This window comes from Arachis stenosperma, chromosome 5 (assembly GCF_014773155.1).
Source record: "Arachis stenosperma cultivar V10309 chromosome 5, arast.V10309.gnm1.PFL2, whole genome shotgun sequence".
Lineage (NCBI taxonomy): Eukaryota > Viridiplantae > Streptophyta > Magnoliopsida > Fabales > Fabaceae > Arachis > Arachis stenosperma.
The window spans coordinates 33,654,418-33,675,313 of record NC_080381.1 but is presented as its reverse complement, the minus strand read 5'-3'; the positions used below and the strand labels follow the sequence as shown (position 1 = coordinate 33,675,313).

Genomic DNA, 20,896 nt, shown 5'->3' with positions numbered 1-20,896 from the left:
TATAAAATTAGGTTGAATACTATTAATAATTTTAAATTAAAAAATAATTTAAAACTTTTTAAAATGATTGTAGAATATTAAAATAAAAGATTCATCATATCGTAATTAATTTAAATTATTTGAGTGGTTAATTTTATTTGTTTATTTAAATGCGTATGATAAATTAATTCTTGGTATGTTAGATAAAATAAATTTGTAAAAAATAAAAATATAAGGCTCATTATATATAATATATCAATTTTATTATCTTAATTTAAAAAAATTAAAATAAACTCATTTTCTTAAGCTACTAGCGTGATAACCCGTGCAATGCACGGGATACACGAAATTTAAACTTTTTTAAAAAAAAATACTAAGAATATAATTAAAATATATTCTATACAAATAGATATGTTGTATTAAGTTTGAATAATTACAAAATTATTATTAGACTAAAATAAAAAATAGATTACAACAATTATTCAATATGTCAATAAATATATAACATATTTTGTAAGATAATAAAAGTTAATAAAATATTCAAACAATTTATAAACACTAAAAAACAGAACAGAAAAAAAAAAGTACAATAGAGATGTAGTTTACTATTACATATTATCTTAAGAACAAATAACATTAGGATACTTACTATTACCAAAACAAAATATATATATAACATATATAAATTTGTTCATTAAACAAAAAATAAAATATCTTCAAGACAACTTAACATATAATTTACAATATCCATCAAATAGAGTTATACATAGGAGGCCTAACAACGCTGAATCGATAACTCTATCTGGCGGTTAGCTATCGAGCTAACTTTCAAAGTAATGGTATCACCCTCCTTTAAATTATATGTTCTACAACATTCACTCCACCCGACCCCAAATTTCCATTCTGTACGTCTTCCTCGACTCTTCAGTAAGTGAAAAAAAAACTCATTCTTCTCAACATTGGAATCTGGACCAATGATCGTCCAAATCGAACCATCTCCATATGGTTTAAGATACACAGCAAATTTTGAAGCCAAATACTGCAACAAATAATTCATAGTTAACATAAACATAATATTTTTATACACAATGAATAACAGATTTAGCAAGAACATCCAATAAGTTTGTAGAAAAAAAAAAGAAAACAGTATTTAAGATCAACTTACCAATCTAGACTGTCCAACATCCCAAGCTGTGATCTTCTTTTCATAAGAAATCTCTGGAGCATATCTAATTCAAGATAATATGAACTTAATCATGAGAGTAAAAAATAAAAAGCTATCAAACGATATTAAAATACAAAAGAAAGGAAAATAGTTACATGTACCATTACCTAGGATCAGGCAATTGGTTTGACACATTAACGTGTTCATCAACTTCCAATGATAAACTGCTGCCACTAGACAAATTTATGGGATTATATGGATTATCCCCAACCAGTGACCCATGTTGATCATTCTCTTCATCACCATCCGATGAAAACCGTTCATCCGATGGTTCAGACCCAGACAGAACAATGACATCAGCTGATGAGTCTTCTTCCATCCTGGTATACTTTATGTGGAAGACTCTTGACACATTATCAAGTGTCTCAGGGTCCATTAGCTCAGGAACATAGCAATCAGGATCAAGGTGAACTTGGATGGGTTGGTTGTCTTTATCAAACAATGAAATAAAAAAAATTCCAAAACCAACGTACCTAAATTGAACACATGCCGGTTTATCGCTAAGATAGAAAGTTCTAATCATTTCAAATGAGTACTCAGTTATCAGCAACTGATCATTCTTTTTGATCACCTCCAAGGACAAACAATTATCTAACTCGTCAACCACATAGAATATTGGCCCGAATCCTTCCCCATGAGTTGAAACAAAATTTGAGGGAAGAGCTCTATCACCCTATATTCAAATTTGTTAACAAAGTTAACTCTTGTAACTAAACATACTAAAAAAGCTTCACATAATCTTACCTAATTATTTAGCAAATAGAGGTATTTTAAATCTACTATTATTACCAACTGAGCAACACAAGAATGGCATTTGGAATTTCAAGAGTGGCAAGTATGGGAAGCACTTAATTGATATAGACACATGCATAAAGTACTAAAAACTATAATTCTCACCCAAAAGAGCAAAAAAAATGCATGAAATTGGAGAGACAGATGAAAATGTTGATTAATTATCGTTTATGATTTTAACAATAAATTAAAACCAACCTGTTGAGGTTCAGAATCTGAGCGTTCATGAGGAGTGAAAATACTCCCTTCTCCAACACTCAATTTCATTATGATTCCTTCCCTTTTCTTCTAACTTCTAACTCTCAGCCATTTATATATAAGTTTTAACATCCATAGGTATATAAAGTTAAAACAAAAAATGGTCCAACATGATGAAATTTATATTATATCTTTTCTAACATGTGTTTGCTAGAATATATATTACGAAAATTTGTGGGAACTGTTAATTAAATAAAATGAAGTGATGATAAGGGTATAGATGGCCATTCTTTAAAAAGTCTATAGCTTGTGAATTAAAAAAAGAAATATGAAAATATTTACTAATTAAAATAAATTAACCAACAAAATTATGAATGAAAAGTTAAAAAAAATTTAGTGCTGATTATTATCTCATTAAGTCATTAAGATTAATATGACACTCAACTAAATTCAAAACCATCGATTTAAAAATAAAGAACCTTTTTTTGTCTACTGTATTTTTTAGTTCATCCGATTAAAAATTAATTCATTATGAATTTAAATTTTATTTAAGAATCGACCATTAATCAATAAATTATTATATACACAGAAAAAATCAAATTCTAGTTCAGTAAATGAACTAACATCATAATGAGAAGAAAACTTTAGAATAAATAATTGAGTAAATTCTAGTTCAGTAAATATCTCAATGAATTTAAAAAAAATACATAGAAAAACGACAAAGGGGCAAAGCAATCAGTCTCACAAATGAAGAAAATAATAGAAAATAACAAATTAAAGAACATAAAGCCAAATCAGTAATCTAATTAATTGAGATTGACACTACTCTACAAAACTGCACATTGGCCATTATATCTCATTACCTGCTGATTGAGATCGCAAAATCTGAAAACCAGTTCTTTTTCGCTAGGCCAATATACCTGGGTTGCTAAAAACCTCCTATTAACATATAAAGGCACGATTAGAATTTAAGACTGAGACTTATAACCAAGAAAACAACTAACTAAGTATAGAAAAAAAATTGTAACAAACTAAAAGCACAATAATGAAAAATACCCAAGAGACCACATTAGAAAACTAACAAAGATATTGTATAAATTACAACAACTTCTGAAATCTAGCCCACATACAAATGAGAGGCCAATAAAATTAAATTAAAACATGAAAAATATCTGAATAAGAATTTAAAAAAAAAACACTATAGATGGCATTACATCGATATTGAATTCACATTAAAATTTTCATAACTTAATATGAAATATATTTAATGGAAAAACAAATGAGAGTTCAATTGAATTGAAAATGCAGCAAAGAGAACATCTTCTCTAATGCTCAGCACCATACCTGTTTGGATCTTCTCTATTAGCATCCATGGCCATTCAGACTTGTCAAATAGAGAGGCTTGATATAAAGATTTAAGAAGAAATAAAGGACCCTGTCTCGTACTACAAAAGAGAGCATTATAATAAAGTTAACCCTAACAGAAAATTTCAACAAATTCAAGAAAAACAAGCGATAAAATTGAATAAACAAAACTTAAAGAACAAAACACAAAGCATGTCATTTGTAGCACCTTAAATCATGTAGGAAAGTGAAGATATTTAAGAATTTTCACATAGAAACAAAAGCCACAATAAAACATTAAAACTGATAACAAATAAGATAAGAAAATAGCAACACTAACACTCAGGACATGCGAATTACTAAACTCAATTTATGTTTCTAGTGAACATCATATAAAACTTTTAATTTAAGCAAAGTTCAGAAAGCATCTGAACCAGCATGATTAAATTTATCCATTGAACAGTTAAATCCAAGCAATCAAGCATTGTCTGGGCATTCGAGCAAAAGAAAGAGTGAAAAAGAACATTTAAATCACACCAACAACACAATAACACCAATTGAAACATTTAAAAAGAAAACAACCAAAAAGAATATCTAAAAATCACCAAGGCTGAAAACAATAATTTGATATCAACGAATTAAAAGATAAGGTTTCAGGAAAATGAAAAAAAACCCAAACCAAAGAACATTCAATCACAGTTTAAACCAAAATTCAGAATCTCCTCAAATTGAAGCGGCAAGCACCCTAAAAATCAAAGAACCAAAAAATAATTTTCAAATAAAGATTCAGATCAGTTGAATCAGTGTTCACAGAGGTTCACTATTTCAGTAACACAGTTTCACTATATAACAGTTAACAGAGTTTCACTATACCAGACTTCAATCATAAATTGATAGTTAACAAAAAAAGGTTACCTACAGAACATGCAAGAGACTGTGGTCGCGGAGAGAGAGAGAGACACCGAGAGACAGAGACAGAGACACCCAGTGACCAAGGGAGACAGAAACACCGAGAGAGACAGAGCATGCAAGAGTGCTCGAGTAGACGATGGCTTCGAAACTTACGATGGCCACCGCGCGATCGAGGCTTCCAAGGTTGCGATGGCTGCTTCGCGATCGAGGGGAAGTGAGCGCGCAGACGATAGCTGTTCGAACGAACAATGGCGGCGGCAGGAGGTGGTTACTGAACGAAGCTGAGGCGCTCTCTGGAGCTCGATGAGATTGAAACGGCGTCCTGGACTCTGGAATGCTAGGTCTGGGACGGGAGCATGAAGTTAGGGCTTGCTACTTGTCTCACTGAGTAGAACCGCAGCGTTTTGCTGCCTAGAAAGTTTTATCCTTTTTTTTTATGAAAAAAATATCTAAATATACACTATTAAAGTACTAACATAGATAATTTAGATATATCAATAAAAAATTAATAAAACCAACTAAGTATTTGAGTATTGGATCACTACTAAATCGAAAAAATAAAAAAGGATGAATAATATTTTTATTTACTTTTAGTAGAGTTGATATATTTTTAATAATAAAAGTAAAATTTTATTAAAATTTTGTTTGAAATATATTTTCACATGATAAATAATAAGAAATACACATAACCAATTTCACTAAAAAATATCCTTTTACATGAGATATCTAAATCTAAATATAAAATTATAACACAATTTAAAGAAATACATTTTTAAATGATTTCACTAAAAATATCCTTTTACATGAGATATCTAAATCTAAATATAAAATTATAACACAATTTAAAGAAATACATTTTTAAATGATTTTGGAATTCATTATCTAAATTATGGTAACAACATATATATAATATATATATATATATCTATATATATTATATATATATATATATATATATATATATATATATACCAAACAAACCCCACATCTATATATAACGATATACAAATTTAAGCAAACAAAGAGAACAATCCAAAATATCACAACTCCAAAGAATGAGTTGATAATTACATACCAAAATAGATCCATTGACAATATAGTTAACAAATTTCCCAAGTACTTAACACAACTAAGCAAAATTCTAACAATTCTTCAGAGTCTTGCAATGATATTATAGATATCTATATAATTATATATTGTAATGTAAGAAAAAAGCCACTACACTCATCCATCCTTTCCACACATCGCTAGTATTTTCACATCTCCAAACGCCCTCTGAAGCTCCTCCCTAATAGTGAGAGGCTGATGATTGCCAACTAAATTGGAACCTTGTGAGGAGCAGATTCTTGCATGAAAAGCATGGTTAACAGTCTACAGAGAACACAGCAAAATATAAGAACAATAATACACAGAAGAAAAAAAAAATAAAAATAAATAAATAAATAAATAAATAAAACAAATTTAGATAATAAAGAAATCAGGTATGATAAAAACTTGGAAAGTAATAACAGAGATATTAAACAAATAAAGAAACCAAAGGTAACCAACATACATGTATCCATATATGTATTAGTGTAAACATTTACTAATAGATCAAGAATCAAGCCCATTAGATAAAGAAATACCCAACAATTCCAGTTCAGAACGGAAATCGGTGAAGCATGATGCACTGGAGCACCTGAGCTCGAGGAACATTGAACCGTTGCATTGGAGTGAAACTCAACAGGATTCTTAAATTCAAAGGAAAATGAGGAACAAAGGGATCCAGAGGAAATCTAAATGGAACAAGAGAGGAATAACATCAGTAACACTTAATACATCGCCCATGAAAAAACACATAACAATATAGGCAATTGAGGCTAACTTGATAAAAAAAAAAAAAAGAGACTGGACTAACGCAACATCAGATTGACATAACAATGGTACCCCTGCTGTTGATTATCATGGATGGAGTCCTCCAAAAAGCTAACAATATCAACATCATCACTATTGCACGAACAACATGAAGAGATTTATTCAAATCATATCCAATGGTCTAGGATCCACTATGAAGACAATTTTCTTGTTCATCAACTGAGAAATCATGGTATTCGGATAGTGTAATCATCCGTTGACTAAGAGAAGGAAAAAAAAAATAAGTACATTAGCAAAATTCACATACCTGAACCATAAACAGTCAACTGAAAACAAGGACAATTAAATTAAATTAAAAACAAAATGATTACTTGGGACGAATTTACTTGGTCCATCAAAAATCTATGCAACTCTTTTTCAGTATTGCATCACCTCATCATCTTCAAGTATGAAAATATTGCTCCCATTTGAATGGGAAACAATAATTTTGATGCGATACCTAAATAATGTAACAAAAGAAAAATATACACTAAGAGACAGTTGTAGAAGACGAATTAAACAAAAAGAAAAACTGGTACCAAGAACTCCAAGGATAAATAGATACCTTCTTATGACATCAAAACACTCAACTTTACACAGATAACAATAAAATAAATTTCCAACATGAGAAACAGGTGCATTACACAAACAGCAATAGTACCACCACTTCTAATGTTTTGGCACATCAATAATTTCACCGATCAAAATACAAATATGATCCTGTAGAGAAACAGTAATTGGCATATTATGATACATGTTCTCATACTACACATCTTGAAATACATTTGAGACGGTTGAAACATAAACATAAATACTAACATTTCTTGATGCAGAAGAATATATTTTAGCACAAAGAATGTCAGCAAGCATCTCTTTAACACTATGCAGTTCTATTGGAACACCAGAAAACTGGTTGTGATAACTTCTAAGCTGTCCACACTGAGAGAAGTCTTCAAGTATTGGGCTAAAGCCCGAATCAGAAAACATCCTTAAAGTTTGGAAACAAAAAACTGAATCAGAAATGGAAGCCAACTTTGTAAAGTATGCGGCAAAATCATATTGGCATGTAAAGGATAGCATTCAAAAGAACACCCAAAGAATTAGAAACTGGCGATCAGGAAACTATATCTAAAAACAACTCCTCTAATTCATTAGTATCTAACTTAAAGAGACCGCACTAACCTTGATGCAATGATCAGACTGAACTTTCCTGAAAAAACGTGCATCACTAATGACATTGATGATTTTAAAGGTACCACAATAACCGGGACTGTTAATCCGCTTTGCCTGAACTTTGAAAACAATCTCTTTCCCAATGAGTTGATGAAAAAATTTTGGACAGTATGGGTGCTCAAGTTTCTGACATAGATATTAAAAAATGATCACTAATTAATGAATGAAATTGAAGAATAAGAAATACTTATTGATAAAGTATACAGAAATAAAACTTAAGAACATTAACCAACCTCCATTTCTTCTAACAACAAAAACACATCAGAACAGGTTCTCCCTAATAGCTTAGTCGCCGCACTGTCTAACAACACAAACATTCCACAAGAAGTACCATCTTCAACAAGTATCTTAATCCTGTAACTATAACCAAGAAACTAAACATCAGATTAATCTATTTGTGAGAGTCACAAGAAGGTGATAAGTGAAATTAACTTATATTATTGAATCATAACAGATCGAAAAAAGTTTTCTAAATCATAAACTGGATTTACCTGGTCATAAAATGCTGGACCTCTTTCCCGCACAGCTGACAATGAAACACATTATCATCACCAACAATTGGATGACCACAACACAACAAAGACCCACCACTCTGGATCTTCAACAATCTCTTTAATTTTTCCAACCACAAAGAATTGTCCATCCTATTAAAATAAAAAATTTCAGAATCGAATGCACAAGCCCTGTCTACAACATCGAAAAATCAATTAACATGAGTACTTCTTACATAGCCCTAGAACATGTAAAAAACCTAATAGTACACACCTCATTGTTTCCTTTAAGATTAGCAATAGTCCGCATTAGCTTCCAGTCAAAAGATTCATCATCGATTACATACTAAATCCCCATTCATCACTACACAGTCTACTGAAATCATGGCTTGCGATATGGTATCTATGAAAAAAAAAAGATTACAGTAAAACAATTTCAGAAAAACACATATAGAGACAGAGAGACAGAGAGTGAGAAAGAGACAGAGAGAAGAGAAAAAAAGAGAGGAACACAGTGAGTGAGAATACAGAGAAAGAGCGAGAATAGAAACTGAGAAATAGAGAGACAGAGTAAGCGACTGAGGGATAGACAAAGACAGAAATTGTCAGTTGATTGGACAAAATTTCACGAGTTTGAATGGAACTAACCATTCAGAAAATCCACTGTTTCCTGCATATCACGGTTGATTGAAACCCGAGAAACATTGATGACATTTTGAAGACTAACTTATCTAAAATCATGAAACACAATAAGAAGAAACCAAGTGAGAAGAAACAATTAATTGGTAAACAAAAATATCAAGAAATCAAACTCAGACATATGTGCAACATGGACAACTTTTCACCTCCATTGACTTGGATCTTGAAAGATTCCAGAATAAGAACTGGTGCTCTGATACTTTTCAAACTATTGATATCCAAAAGAGCAGAACACTCACCAACAAGAATACAGGGGATTTTCTTCCTGTGTAATCATTATAAAAAATGAGCAACAACAATAGAATAATCCAACAATAATAAAAGATATGAAAACAGCATAACATGATTTAAAAATAGAATAGAATAAAAAAAAGAAGGGAAGCGATACCCATCTGCAAAACCTGCAAGGACAATAACTCTGAATATCTTTCCATTAAACTCAACATCACTTTTCCTTTTCAATCCGCACAAGAACACCAACAAAATCTGTTTAGTCATAATATAGCAGAAAGGATTCACCACAGGACAATAACACAAGACATTTTATTCAGCTGTTATTAATTCACTTTAAAACACCTTTATTCCAGGTCAAATCTCAAAAAGGGAAACTTACCTATTAGGTACTCATAATCAGAGCGCTTTGAAGAATCTCGTCCACAGAGGTTAAACATAAACCAGGATTAGGTAGTCTCTATCTTCAGCTGCAACAAGAGGTACTACACTTGAAAAGGATCCGGAATCGATGTCTTGTAACCCTAACCAATCCACCATTAGGTATCACTTTGAAATCAGAAATAATGAATACATGTCCTTCTTTTAACTGATGAATAAAAGTTGTGATCAAATCATGGTCAACAGTTGCTTGAACCTTGTGGTGCTGCAATTAAAAAGAGGAAAAAGATCACATCACCATTTCTAATATCATACCTGACATGTTACATCCTAAAACTGATCAGATACCGATTTACTTAAGTAAAAATGATTGTTGATACACATCGGGACACCACAACACATACACAGGATATTTAAATACAATACTGACCTGCTTATCCACCAACACCATATGTAACATTTTCTGCATATTTTCCTTAACTGCTAGCATCTTCCCAAATGTCAAAGATCTTAGCCTCAATACTCCAAGTTTCCATTCCTTGAGATTTTGAACAGGATCAATAGGAAGATTCATCTTATCTTATCAAATAAATACATAAATACTAAAGATCAAAGAATGTGGATGACAAAAAAGAAATTAAAGAACAAATAGCAGCAACCGAAAACTGTGGGATCTCAGATTTATCTCAAGAGAAAGGAATGCAAGAGAAAAGACAAGTAAGGAACAAGTGATAGCCCTTGAAAATCAACACAATTACTCCATCACCTCATTACTACTTATACAGAGGAATGACCAAGTTTCCAAGGCAAAGCTTGTAGAATACGTTTCTCTTACACTCCTTGGCTACATTGATTGATTGATTGACATGACATTCAATGTGTCCATAGGTAATTAATTAGATTTACCCAACCTCTATATATAGATAGATATCTCATATCAACTTATCTATGAATATATACATCGATCTACCTATCTATCTATATATCTATAAATCTATAAAGATTTACCCAACCTCTATATATAGATAGATATCTCATATCACTTATCTATGAATCTATATACATCGATCTACCTATCTATCTATATATCTATAAATCTATAAAGAAATCTATATATATATCTATAATCTATAAAGAAACCATACCTACTGATTGATCCTATCTTTGACTATATAATAATACTATTCCCAATAAGTATCACTGCTAAAATAGAAGACATGTATACTTATTCCCATCAGAAACATAGATTCCATAATTGAAACTGAAAATTGATAATCAACCGTTGAGCCGAATCATTAAATCAGAAGAACACAATAACAAAAAGAAGATTAGCTCAGATAAAGACAAAAGTAAAATATTTTTTCCAAACCAAATAATTAAACCTACAAAATGACACCAAATTAGCACTGAATTAGAGAATCTACAAAATTAACTAACAGGTCCGACGTACACCATAATTATTGGAACATTAGGAATTTCACAAACCCTAGAGAATAAAATGTGCATTAACCATATAACAGACCAGCAATCATCAGAATTTGAAAAATAGGGATTTCAGAAACCATAGACAAAATCATCAGAATTTGAAAAATTAGGGATTTCAGAAACCATAAACAATAAAACCCATGCCTAAAGTGGAACAAAATTTGAAGATTAAGAATTTCACAAAGCCTAGAGAATAAAATGACACTTAACGAGAAGAGAAACCAAAAAACCTCAGAATTTGTTCAATTAAGGATTTCAGAAACAATAGACAATAAAACTGGTTCAATCGCGGAACAGATGCCAAAATTCATCAAGAATCTGAGATGGTGAATCTGAGCAGAAAATTGAGAAATCCATAAATAGATGAACGGCGAAACAAACAGGGCGGCTCGTAGAAACAGTTTGGTAGGGAACACGAAACGAAACTCGGAGAAGAAAGCAAAGATCCTAGGGTTGAACTAAATCAGTAGCGTTCCGAGCTCTGGGTAGTTCGCTTTCTGATTCTGGAAACGGCGAGCAAGAGGAGCGATTGATCAGCTGACGGAAAGGAATTCCGGTTTCATATCGAGAAAGAAAAGGAGAAGAAAGAACCCGTAAATGAACAAAATTAAGAAAAGGGACAACATGAGTTATGTGTTAATGGGAGTATGGCACCGTGAATTGACATTTTTTTCGCCAAAAAAGAAAATTAAAATATTGATAACATTATATCTTTTATAACAATTAAATTGAATGTTAGGTTATACATACTTAATAATAGTCATGAGAACAACTTTATTGACCATATATTTTTCTATTTATCATTTCTTTTAATATTGATTAATAATAATTTTATTATTTCATCCGTTTATTTGAAACTGGTAAAATAAACGCATATTATTTTTTTTGAAATTAAAAAGGAATTTGATTGAATACAAAAAAAAATAAAGAGATATATATTTTTTAATAACAATTAAATTCAACTTTAGCTAGAATAAATTTAAATCGTAATGAAAAGCAATGTATTAAAAAAAACTATTTTTTTTTTCACAATTATCATTTCTTTTTTAATACTGATTAATAATTGATTAATTATTTCACCAGATTATTTGAAACTCATAAAAAAAACACATTTTTCCTGCTGTAATTAAAAAATGAATTTCATTAAATATATAAATATCACAGATATATCCATATTGGAATTGAGAAAAGACTACCATTATATTACAAATTAAACAACAATTTAAAGTAGTATGAGCATAATACTAAAAGCATCAGATCATGCATAACAACAACTCAAACTACTATCTTAACTATTAAACTAAATGCATCTAGATCTTCAACAGCCTCATGATCAGTTCCACATTGGCTAAAAGCATCTTCAACCTCAGGGATAGAATCAACCAGAACATGAATCTGAAAAAAATTGAAAACCTCTAAGTTATTGATATTTTTAAATACTAATAATTGACAAATTACAAAACTATGCACCAAACCTTATCTCAATCTCAGCGGACTCAAAAACATTAATAAACAGAGACATCATCCCAGATTTGTTGAACAATATACACAGATCGATTCATCTCATAACCCACAGGCCTAGCATCAACCATGAACACAACAAAGGTGGAGCATCTTGTCTTTATCATTGCACAACCTCACGATCTTTGAGAACAAATATATGTTGCCATTTGCATGAGAAGCTACAATCTTCAAGCAGAATCTTGAAAACCAAGAAAAAACAAGGAAAATTTGAGTTAACATGAATGATAATCAGTTAGCAAAACAGAACAAAACTAAAGAACAAACACCTTGGAACAGCATCAATGCATTGAAGCTGACATAGATCATGATAAAATTTGTTTATTATTGACACAAGAGAACCACATAAACAAGTTGAGAACCACCACTTATGATTCTTGAAAACAGATGATAGTTCCAAGAATGAAAACAAAACCACCCTGCCAGCAAAGAAAAAATTAATACAGCATTTCAAATTTCAATAATTTACAAAACTATCAATTACTGACTTTTTAGCAAAAATGTAAGAAGAATAACAAAAAGAATAACCAACAGATTTTATAAGAAATGAGGCAAAAAAACATACATTCTCAACATCAGAATAACAGCGATTAGGTGAAATAAGATCAGTAATAATATCTTCAATAGTTTCTGATTGAATAGAATTATCACAAACTACTTGAGTCTTGTAATCTTCCCCAATTCCATACTGCACAGGCATCGTAGATTGGTGGAAAAATCGGATCATGAAGCCTTGCCTGGGATAATTTGCTTAGAATAACCATCGAATCCATTGATTCAGAAAAAAATGAATGAACATGTTGTAACATAGAGTGAGAAATCATACATTCATATAATCATCACTTGTAGCTGGTTCAGAATTATCACTAAACACATTTACAATTTTAAAGGACCCGGAGTAATCTGGATCAACCCAGGAAGAATTTCAACCTTGAAAACTTTATGCTCTCCAACAACATCACCAAACATTTGTGGAGAATATGACCGACAGACCTTGAGAGTTCAGTATAAAAGAGTCAATAACTTGAAAAAAAAATATAATAAGTATTAAATGAGGTTCAATATGAAGGAGTTGATACTGCAAGCACACTAGGATCAAGAGGGAATTCTTCGTCTATCCCGAGAAATGCTTCAGAACAGGTTTTTCCAAATAGTTTTGTTGCCGCATTATCAAGCAGAACAAACAAACATCACACCCAGCATGGTGAACCTTTACCCGAATCCTATACCTAACACAATTAACAACCAAGAATGATAACTAAAACCAATAATTAAAGCTGCTTAACAACACATAGAATGACACATAAGAGAAACCAACCAAAAATCCAAAGATTCAGAATTAATGCATTGAATAGTAAGTTACATCTATACCTAACACAATTAACAACCAAGAATGATAACTAAAACCAATAATTAAAGCTGCTTAACAACACATAGAATGACACATAAGAGAAACCAACCAAAAATCCAAAAGATTCAGAATTAATGCATTGAATAGTAGAGTTACATATGAACCTTACTTGAGCATAACATGTTCAACACATGAACAACAAGCATCACAAAGGTAGAGATCCTCATGGTCAACAACAGGATGACCACATACACATGAGTAGTACCACCAATCTGGTTCATCCATAACTTCCTTAATTGTCCCCATTACAAAGTAATGAGCATCCTGTAAATTAAAAAAACAATTATATAACACAAACACACATCTTTAAGAAATTGAAGTTTAAGTATTAAATGCAGAGTTTGCCAATCTAAAACAGTACCCTGTTATCTACATCAAGATCTTGAATACTACTGATCTCTTTGGATTGAAATAATCACCATCAACTTAAAATTAAGTATCCAAGGTCATTGGTCACAATCTTGAGAATCCATAACTGGCTACACTAAATCTACATAAAAGACACAATACTAATATTCATAACACAAAACATATACATGAATACCACTAAATAACCAAAGCAGCTTGTAGATCTACAAAACTCTTATCAAAACTAACCTGCTTAGGAACTCAACAGACTCAGGAATGTCTGGATTAATGAATAATCTAGAGATATTGATCACATTCTGTAGAATTACTCCACCTGCATTAAAGAATACTACTCTATTAGCCTCAAACCATATTAAGCTGAAACATCAGATTCAGAAAAGTAAATATTAGAGTAAAAATTCCCTGAATATGCCTGAAACTAACCTTCAATTGCTTTGATTTTAAAGGACTCAAGGACAATCAGTGGAGATCTTGGATATTTTTGTAAGTTTTCATATTCCAAGAGATCACAAGCATTTCCAAACACATTGCATTGGACCTTTTTTCCTAGAGAAATAACTCTCAAAAGATCAAAAGGATGTAACTATATATTTATTGTTATAAAATAAAGCCTGGAACACAAACAAAAAAAAAATTGAATGCATGAACATAACTACTGATATAGGAGAAACTCAAGACATATTACCCATGACTAAAAACTTCTAGCACAACTGCTTTGATGAGCTTCCCATATGATGCTACATCTCTTTCTTTTCGAACACCAGTAATGATCCCAACAAGTCTAATAATTAAATTGAAATATATACAATTTTGAATCAGAAAGCACACTTGCTAAACAAATACTATGATACTAAAGAGTAGAGCAAGAAACTTTACAAACCAATAAGGAAATTGTGGTCCTTTGTCATTTGATCAATTTCATCTATTGATGTAAAACACAACCCGGAATGAGTTATCCTTGGAGACACCACAGAAACAACAGAGGTCTTGTATTGGAACAAAAGCCTGAACCGATGTTTGGTAACTCTGTTCAAACCACTGTTTGGCAAAACTGTAAAATTGGTTATCAAATACATATCACTTCATTTAGAGACACAGCAAACTTTGTATAAGCTCATCTCTAATGGTAGCTTGGATCTTGTGTAACTGCAATTAAAAAAAATGGTTATTATTTTGAATTTATTAACACACCACAGAAACAACAGAGGTCTTGTATTGGAACAAAAGCCTGAACCGATGTTTGGTAACTCTGTTCAAACCACTGTTTGGCAAAACTGTAAAATTGGTTATCAAATACAGATCACCTTCATTTAGAGACACAGCAAACTTTGATATAAGCTCATCTCTAATGGTAGCTTGGATCTTGTGTAACTGCAATTAAAAAAATGGTTATTATTTTGAATTTATTAACAAATTTCAGTATACGAACAGCATACTAACAATTCATAAAAAAATTAAAACAAGAAAAACATATCAGTTTGCAACAAAGAATAAAAATTCCGTTCAACATAACTAAAAAAAAAATGAAAAGAGCATAGTAACAATTCTTAAAAAATTTAAAACAACAAAAACATATCAGTTTGCAACAAAGAATAAAAATTCCCTTCAGCATATTTAAAAAAAATGAAAACTGGCAACAATTTAAGGAAACCCTAAAATAAAATAAAACTGACCTTCTCATCCATTAAGACCATATGCAACAGATTTTGAGAAGGATCCAAAGCAGTATTCTTCTGGTACCACAACTTCACAACTTTAACATGCACCTTCCATGATTCCCTCCAGGGAGTGATTTTCTCCACCAAATCAACAGGATTATTCATTCCCAACATATATAGAACAAGAACACCAAAAGAAGAAAATATAAAGAGAGGTTTTCAGAACCAATAAGAGAAGATAAACACAGGAGTTGGAGTTATAAACTCCCAAAGTTAACAAACACTAAAGCTTACAATGAAAGCTTCACATATGGGACAGAGATAGACTAATAGGCATATATAGACTGATATCCCTACACACATCATTTAGGACGATATCACAAGTAACCAAATACTGATAGGAAAAGAGCAAAAACAATGTGGGAAGAGACATGTTACAAATTAGCAAGTACCTACCACATATTGCTGATTTGACAATTCACAATAAAGCAAGAACAGAATTTCAGGAGTCAAGTATACCTAACACTACAGTAAACTTCAGTCCAATAGAAGTAAGAACATCATATAAATTATACTCAGCAAAACCCCCAAGAAAAAATTTATTTTCCCGAAACACGAAACCCACAAACATATGACAGAACCGTTGATTTGAAAAAAAAAAGTAACAATCACCATGATTAGATCAGAAACCAAACAACTAAAAAACTAAACGATGCATAAGAAAAACAGTAACAATTATCAGGAAAAAAGGAATTGAAACTGGAGAAGGAAACCCTAACGCTTCAAAAGGAGGAGAATAGAATCTAGACGAAATATACCTCTTGAATCACGGTGCCGACATCTCGTCTACCAAAGATATAGCCCCAGTTTCAAACAGCCTTGGAATCAAATCAAATTCAGTGCCCTCCACATCCATCTTCACCACCACAAAATCATTCTTTGAAACAGTATTTTTCAACCAAACAGCAAAATCAAAAACTTTTATCTTCAAAGTTATCCACGGTTTCAGTGGCTCCATAGGAATCAAAGGCTCAGCATTTTTAACTAAATCATGCTTATACTCTGGAACAGAATACTTGTCACTTGAATCATCTTCACCACCCCCAAAATAATCAACTTTTACTAATTTATGAACAGCATCAACATCATAAAACTCTTTCTTCAAAGCAATTTCCCGTATTTGAGGCATTGAAGAATCAAACCCTTTGATATAACGCGATTTCACTAATACGAAGCAAGAATCAAACAAATCAAGGAACGAATTGAAGCTGTAAGTGTCATTAGGGTTTACCAAATGGAACACCGCGAACCCTTCTGGTTTTAGCGTGCGGCTGACCTCCGCGGCGAACTCCGCCGGAAACGGCCACCTCTCCAGCGAGCCCTCACCTAAGAAAATGAAGTCAAAGCGACCTCTCCGCCTTCCTAGAGATTCCGTCAGTGCTCTTGACACCAATCTCTCTCATCGTGAAAATGTCGCGTCCCGTTGGAGTTTCATGGTCATGGCCTCGCTGGAGTCTTTGGACCCCAAAGAAGCCGACAAAACCGAAGTGGCTGGCGCCGCTGCCGCCACCGTAGATGAGCTTCCTCGTTCAAAGAAGGCAGGACCGAAGGTCACTTGGGGATGCTAACACTGGAAGTTTTTGGGGGGGGGTATTTTGGTATTTTAAAAAATAAGAGTGAGAGAGAATTAGAGATTTAGGAAAATGTTGGAGAATATTTAATTTAGGAAGGAAATATTCCGTTAAATCTAACTGTTTGGTCACGGTAGGGACCTAATTGAAAAAAAAAATTTGTGTAGGGATCCAATTAAAAGAAAAAAAAGTATAGGGACTTAATTGAAAATTTCGTGAAACTATAGGGACTAACAGAGTAATTAAACCTATTTTAAATGAGCAGAACAATTATCTATTTATACAATATCCCGCATTTATATAGACCATTTGATTACATTATATAGAAATCAAAGGATAATATAAAAAAAGAACACAGATGAACCATAATAAATGCATAACATTTTATTACATAATTAAATACTTTAAATCTGAATACTCTAATACAAAATATTTCCTAATATATAAAATTTGTACCAATTTTAACATTGAAATAATACTAAAATGGTGTAAAATATTTTGCACTAAAATAAAAGATTTAAATATTAAAAATGAAATTAGAATTTGACCTAATTAAAACGAAAAACAATAATAAAAAAAATAGAAGAGAGAAAGCACAAAGAAATTTTTTCCTAACAAAATATATAATTAGATTATAATTGAATATTTTAAAAACCACATAATGAAAAACATTTTTCATATCTTTTTCATATCAAATAAAATAACTGTATTTAAAAAATAGCTTTTCGAAATAAAAAAAAACAAAATATGAACATATAAATCATCAAATTTATCCAAAAAAGCACAATTATCTACTTATACAGTATCACATAATTATAAATACAATATATATTATGCAATTTAAACCAGTTATTCCGATACTAATGATTAATCGCGTGAAATTTATTGATTCAGAGTACTCTTTCTTTTTTTTTCTTTTAAATACAGTATATATTATGCAATTTATTTATATATTTATTGGTAACGTATACTTTTTTTCTCCAACTAATATATTCTATATTTATAAAAGGTATGAATACTTTCCTTCACAAACATCATTTACTTTTTTTTAATAGAAACTAATGGTTCATAAACAATAATGCATCTAGTGCACACGAAATGCTTGAGACAATTTTAAAAATACCCCAAAGAAGATGTCCCTCTACAAAGAACATATACACAAAATCAAAACTATAAATTACACAGTTAAAACTGAATCATATAACAAAAAAATACATTATATTATCAAAAACTTCCTTAAATACAACGTTTTCAGTTGGCAGCATCAACTAATCCCTCATCACAAAGTAAAATCTTAAGACCATTTCTATTCCTAACTCGGGAAAGAGCTACATAAAGCTGACCGTGAGAAAACACAGGACGACGCAAGAACAAACCGACTATTGATAATGTCTGACCCTGACTTTTATTGATTGTCATTGCAAACGACAAAGAAACCGGAAATTGACGACGTTGGAATTTAAACGGTATAACCGTATCACTAGGAATCATATTCATTCTAGTGATAAAAACTTATCCCCAACATTGCTACCAGAAACAATATCGGCACCAATCATTTGTCCCTAGATCTCGCACGACAAGTCGAGTCCCATTACACAAACCCCAGCCGGATCAATATTCCTCAACAAAATAATAGGCACGCCTATTTTCAACTTCAACAAATGATTAGGTAGACCAGAACACCTAATCTGATTCAAGAATTCAACAGTTATCCAATCAACATCAACATCAGAATAAGCATCGCTACCACATATCGAATCAGCACTGAGGTAACTTTTCTCCTCACCGGGCAACAGGTCAACTATATAATTGTTTATCTCTTCAACATTTTCGACAGTCGGAGCAAGTATTGCCCTATCTTGGAAAAAACTTGGATCACAAAAATTCTGAACCAAATTTGGATAGATTGTATTTACAATATTCCACTGGATTTTCCAAGACAGGAATGATTAGATCAGAAGGAATATCAACAAAAAGTTTATCGTTGACCACTGCTCCACATCGACCTTCACCGATTTGAAGTATCCAATCTGAAAACGACCTTAACTCCTGAGCAGTTGATTGTTCCGATCCGGTTGCTAACCTCATATTTGTTGTCAATCGCAAAACTTCGCAGTATTTCCAAATGATAGAAGAATTTATGGAAGCCATCACAATCTCAGCACGCGAACCTTTTGGAATAACTGGCAACACCTGCCTGAAATCACCACCCAGAACAACCACCTTGCCACCAAAAGGTAAATCTTTATTCCTATCAGAGACTGAAACCATTATATCACGCAACGTCCTGTCAAGCGCTTCAAATGCTAATTTGTTAGTCATCGGTGCCTCATCCCAAATAATCAAATCGGCCAACCGAAATACCTCAGCTTTTGGACTATCTTTCTTAATCCGGCAAACAGTATCTTCAGTCAGATCAACAGGAATATTGAACATAGAATGAGCCGTCTTACCACCAGGTAACAACAGAGAAGCAATACCACTAGAAGCAACATTGAAACAATCTTTTTCTCAGATCGCAATCTAGCTGACAAAACTCTGTATAAAAAAGTTTTTCCAGTGCCACCAAACCCGTACACAAAAAAGAACCCATCCTTCTTATTCGAAACACAGTCAATAATTTTATCGTAGACCACCCTCTGTTCTTCATTTAACTTTAAGAGATCTGCATCATGCTCACGAGACAAAGAAACAGTATCATACTGCAACTCACGCAACAGCATCAAATTGCTAAATTGAGAGACTAAAGAGTTATTAGGAACGGGCATGCCAGCATAATTTCTCAATGATTTTCCATTACTCTGCAATAGTCTCTCAACTTCCAACAAACAAAATGTCTGTAACTCGTCTTGACTCATAGTAAGATCTACGTTCAACAATAATTAATAAATATTAGCACCATAATATAACTTCTCTACTGTGTCGATGCGTGTGCCTACCTATCTTGTAATAAATTCACAACAAACAAAAATTACCAGGATATCGCTCGTGTCTTCTACGGTAAAGAATATCATCAGACAAATAAGTCCAAGTTTGCTCCCAAACTAACAGAGGTCTTCCCATGGAACCAGATAACAGCAACATCACAAAAAGCCTCCTTAGCTGCGCAGCCGACGCTAACTCAGCAACTTCCTTAATAGCAGAAACATACTCATTATCATCTATCAAGAATCCCATGGCGGAACATGCCTCTTGAAATGTATCATATGTAACACCATTAACGGTTCTTATACTTCGAAAGCTAGTACAACCTCTCTGGACATTCAAAAGCATCCGCATGTAGAAAAGTTCACCAGATGAAGGATGAGCAAAACTCAATCTTCCAATTGAAAATCCCCTTTGTCTTGGCTTCCACTCCCTACTCCTCAAACAATAGACAAATTTGCCTGGATATTCAACATATGTTAGAGACCGCCCCTCCGAGAACCGCCTGTTGGCCATCA

General features: G+C 32.1%; 2 protein-coding genes across 2 annotated transcripts; both read right to left on the bottom strand.

The window, feature by feature from the left end:
- Positions 1-13,498: 13,498 nt before the first annotated feature.
- On the bottom strand, positions 13,499-15,987 carry LOC130980676 (uncharacterized). Its single transcript, XM_057904332.1, has 8 exons — positions 15,838-15,987; positions 15,424-15,535; positions 15,045-15,215; positions 14,588-14,710; positions 14,393-14,477; positions 14,279-14,285; positions 13,905-14,059; positions 13,499-13,613 (listed from the first exon to the last, which is right to left on the bottom strand). Exons 1-8 carry the CDS (start codon positions 15,985-15,987, stop codon positions 13,499-13,501), a joined length of 918 nt encoding a protein of 305 aa, XP_057760315.1.
- Positions 15,988-19,015: 3,028 nt separating this feature from the next.
- Positions 19,016-20,894, bottom strand: LOC130980675 (uncharacterized). Its single transcript, XM_057904331.1, has 4 exons — positions 20,429-20,894; positions 20,043-20,319; positions 19,370-19,935; positions 19,016-19,311 (listed from the first exon to the last, which is right to left on the bottom strand). Exons 1-4 carry the CDS (start codon positions 20,892-20,894, stop codon positions 19,016-19,018), a joined length of 1,605 nt encoding a protein of 534 aa, XP_057760314.1.
- Between the last annotated feature and the right edge of the window lie 2 nt (positions 20,895-20,896).

Coding starts and splice junctions, on each gene's coding strand:
- LOC130980675 (XM_057904331.1), bottom strand. CDS start 20,894: ATGGCCAACAGGCGGTTCTCGGAGGGGCGGTCTCTAACATATGTTGAA. Junction 19,936..20,042: donor GTTTCGAATAAGAAGGATGG/GTTCTTTTTTGT, acceptor TGTTGCTTCTAG/TGGTATTGCTTCTCTGTTGT. Junction 19,312..19,369: donor GGAAAATCCAGTGGAATATT/GTAAATACAATC, acceptor GTTTTTTCCAAG/ATAGGGCAATACTTGCTCCG.
- LOC130980676 (XM_057904332.1), bottom strand. CDS start 15,987: ATGAATAATCCTGTTGATTTGGTGGAGAAAATCACTCCCTGGAGGGAA. Junction 14,711..15,044: donor GGACCACAATTTCCTTATTG/GTTTGTAAAGTT, acceptor TTATTTCTCTAG/GAAAAAAGGTCCAATGCAAT. Junction 13,614..13,904: donor GTTGAACATGTTATGCTCAA/GTAAGGTTCATA, acceptor TAATTGTGTTAG/GTATAGGATTCGGGTAAAGG.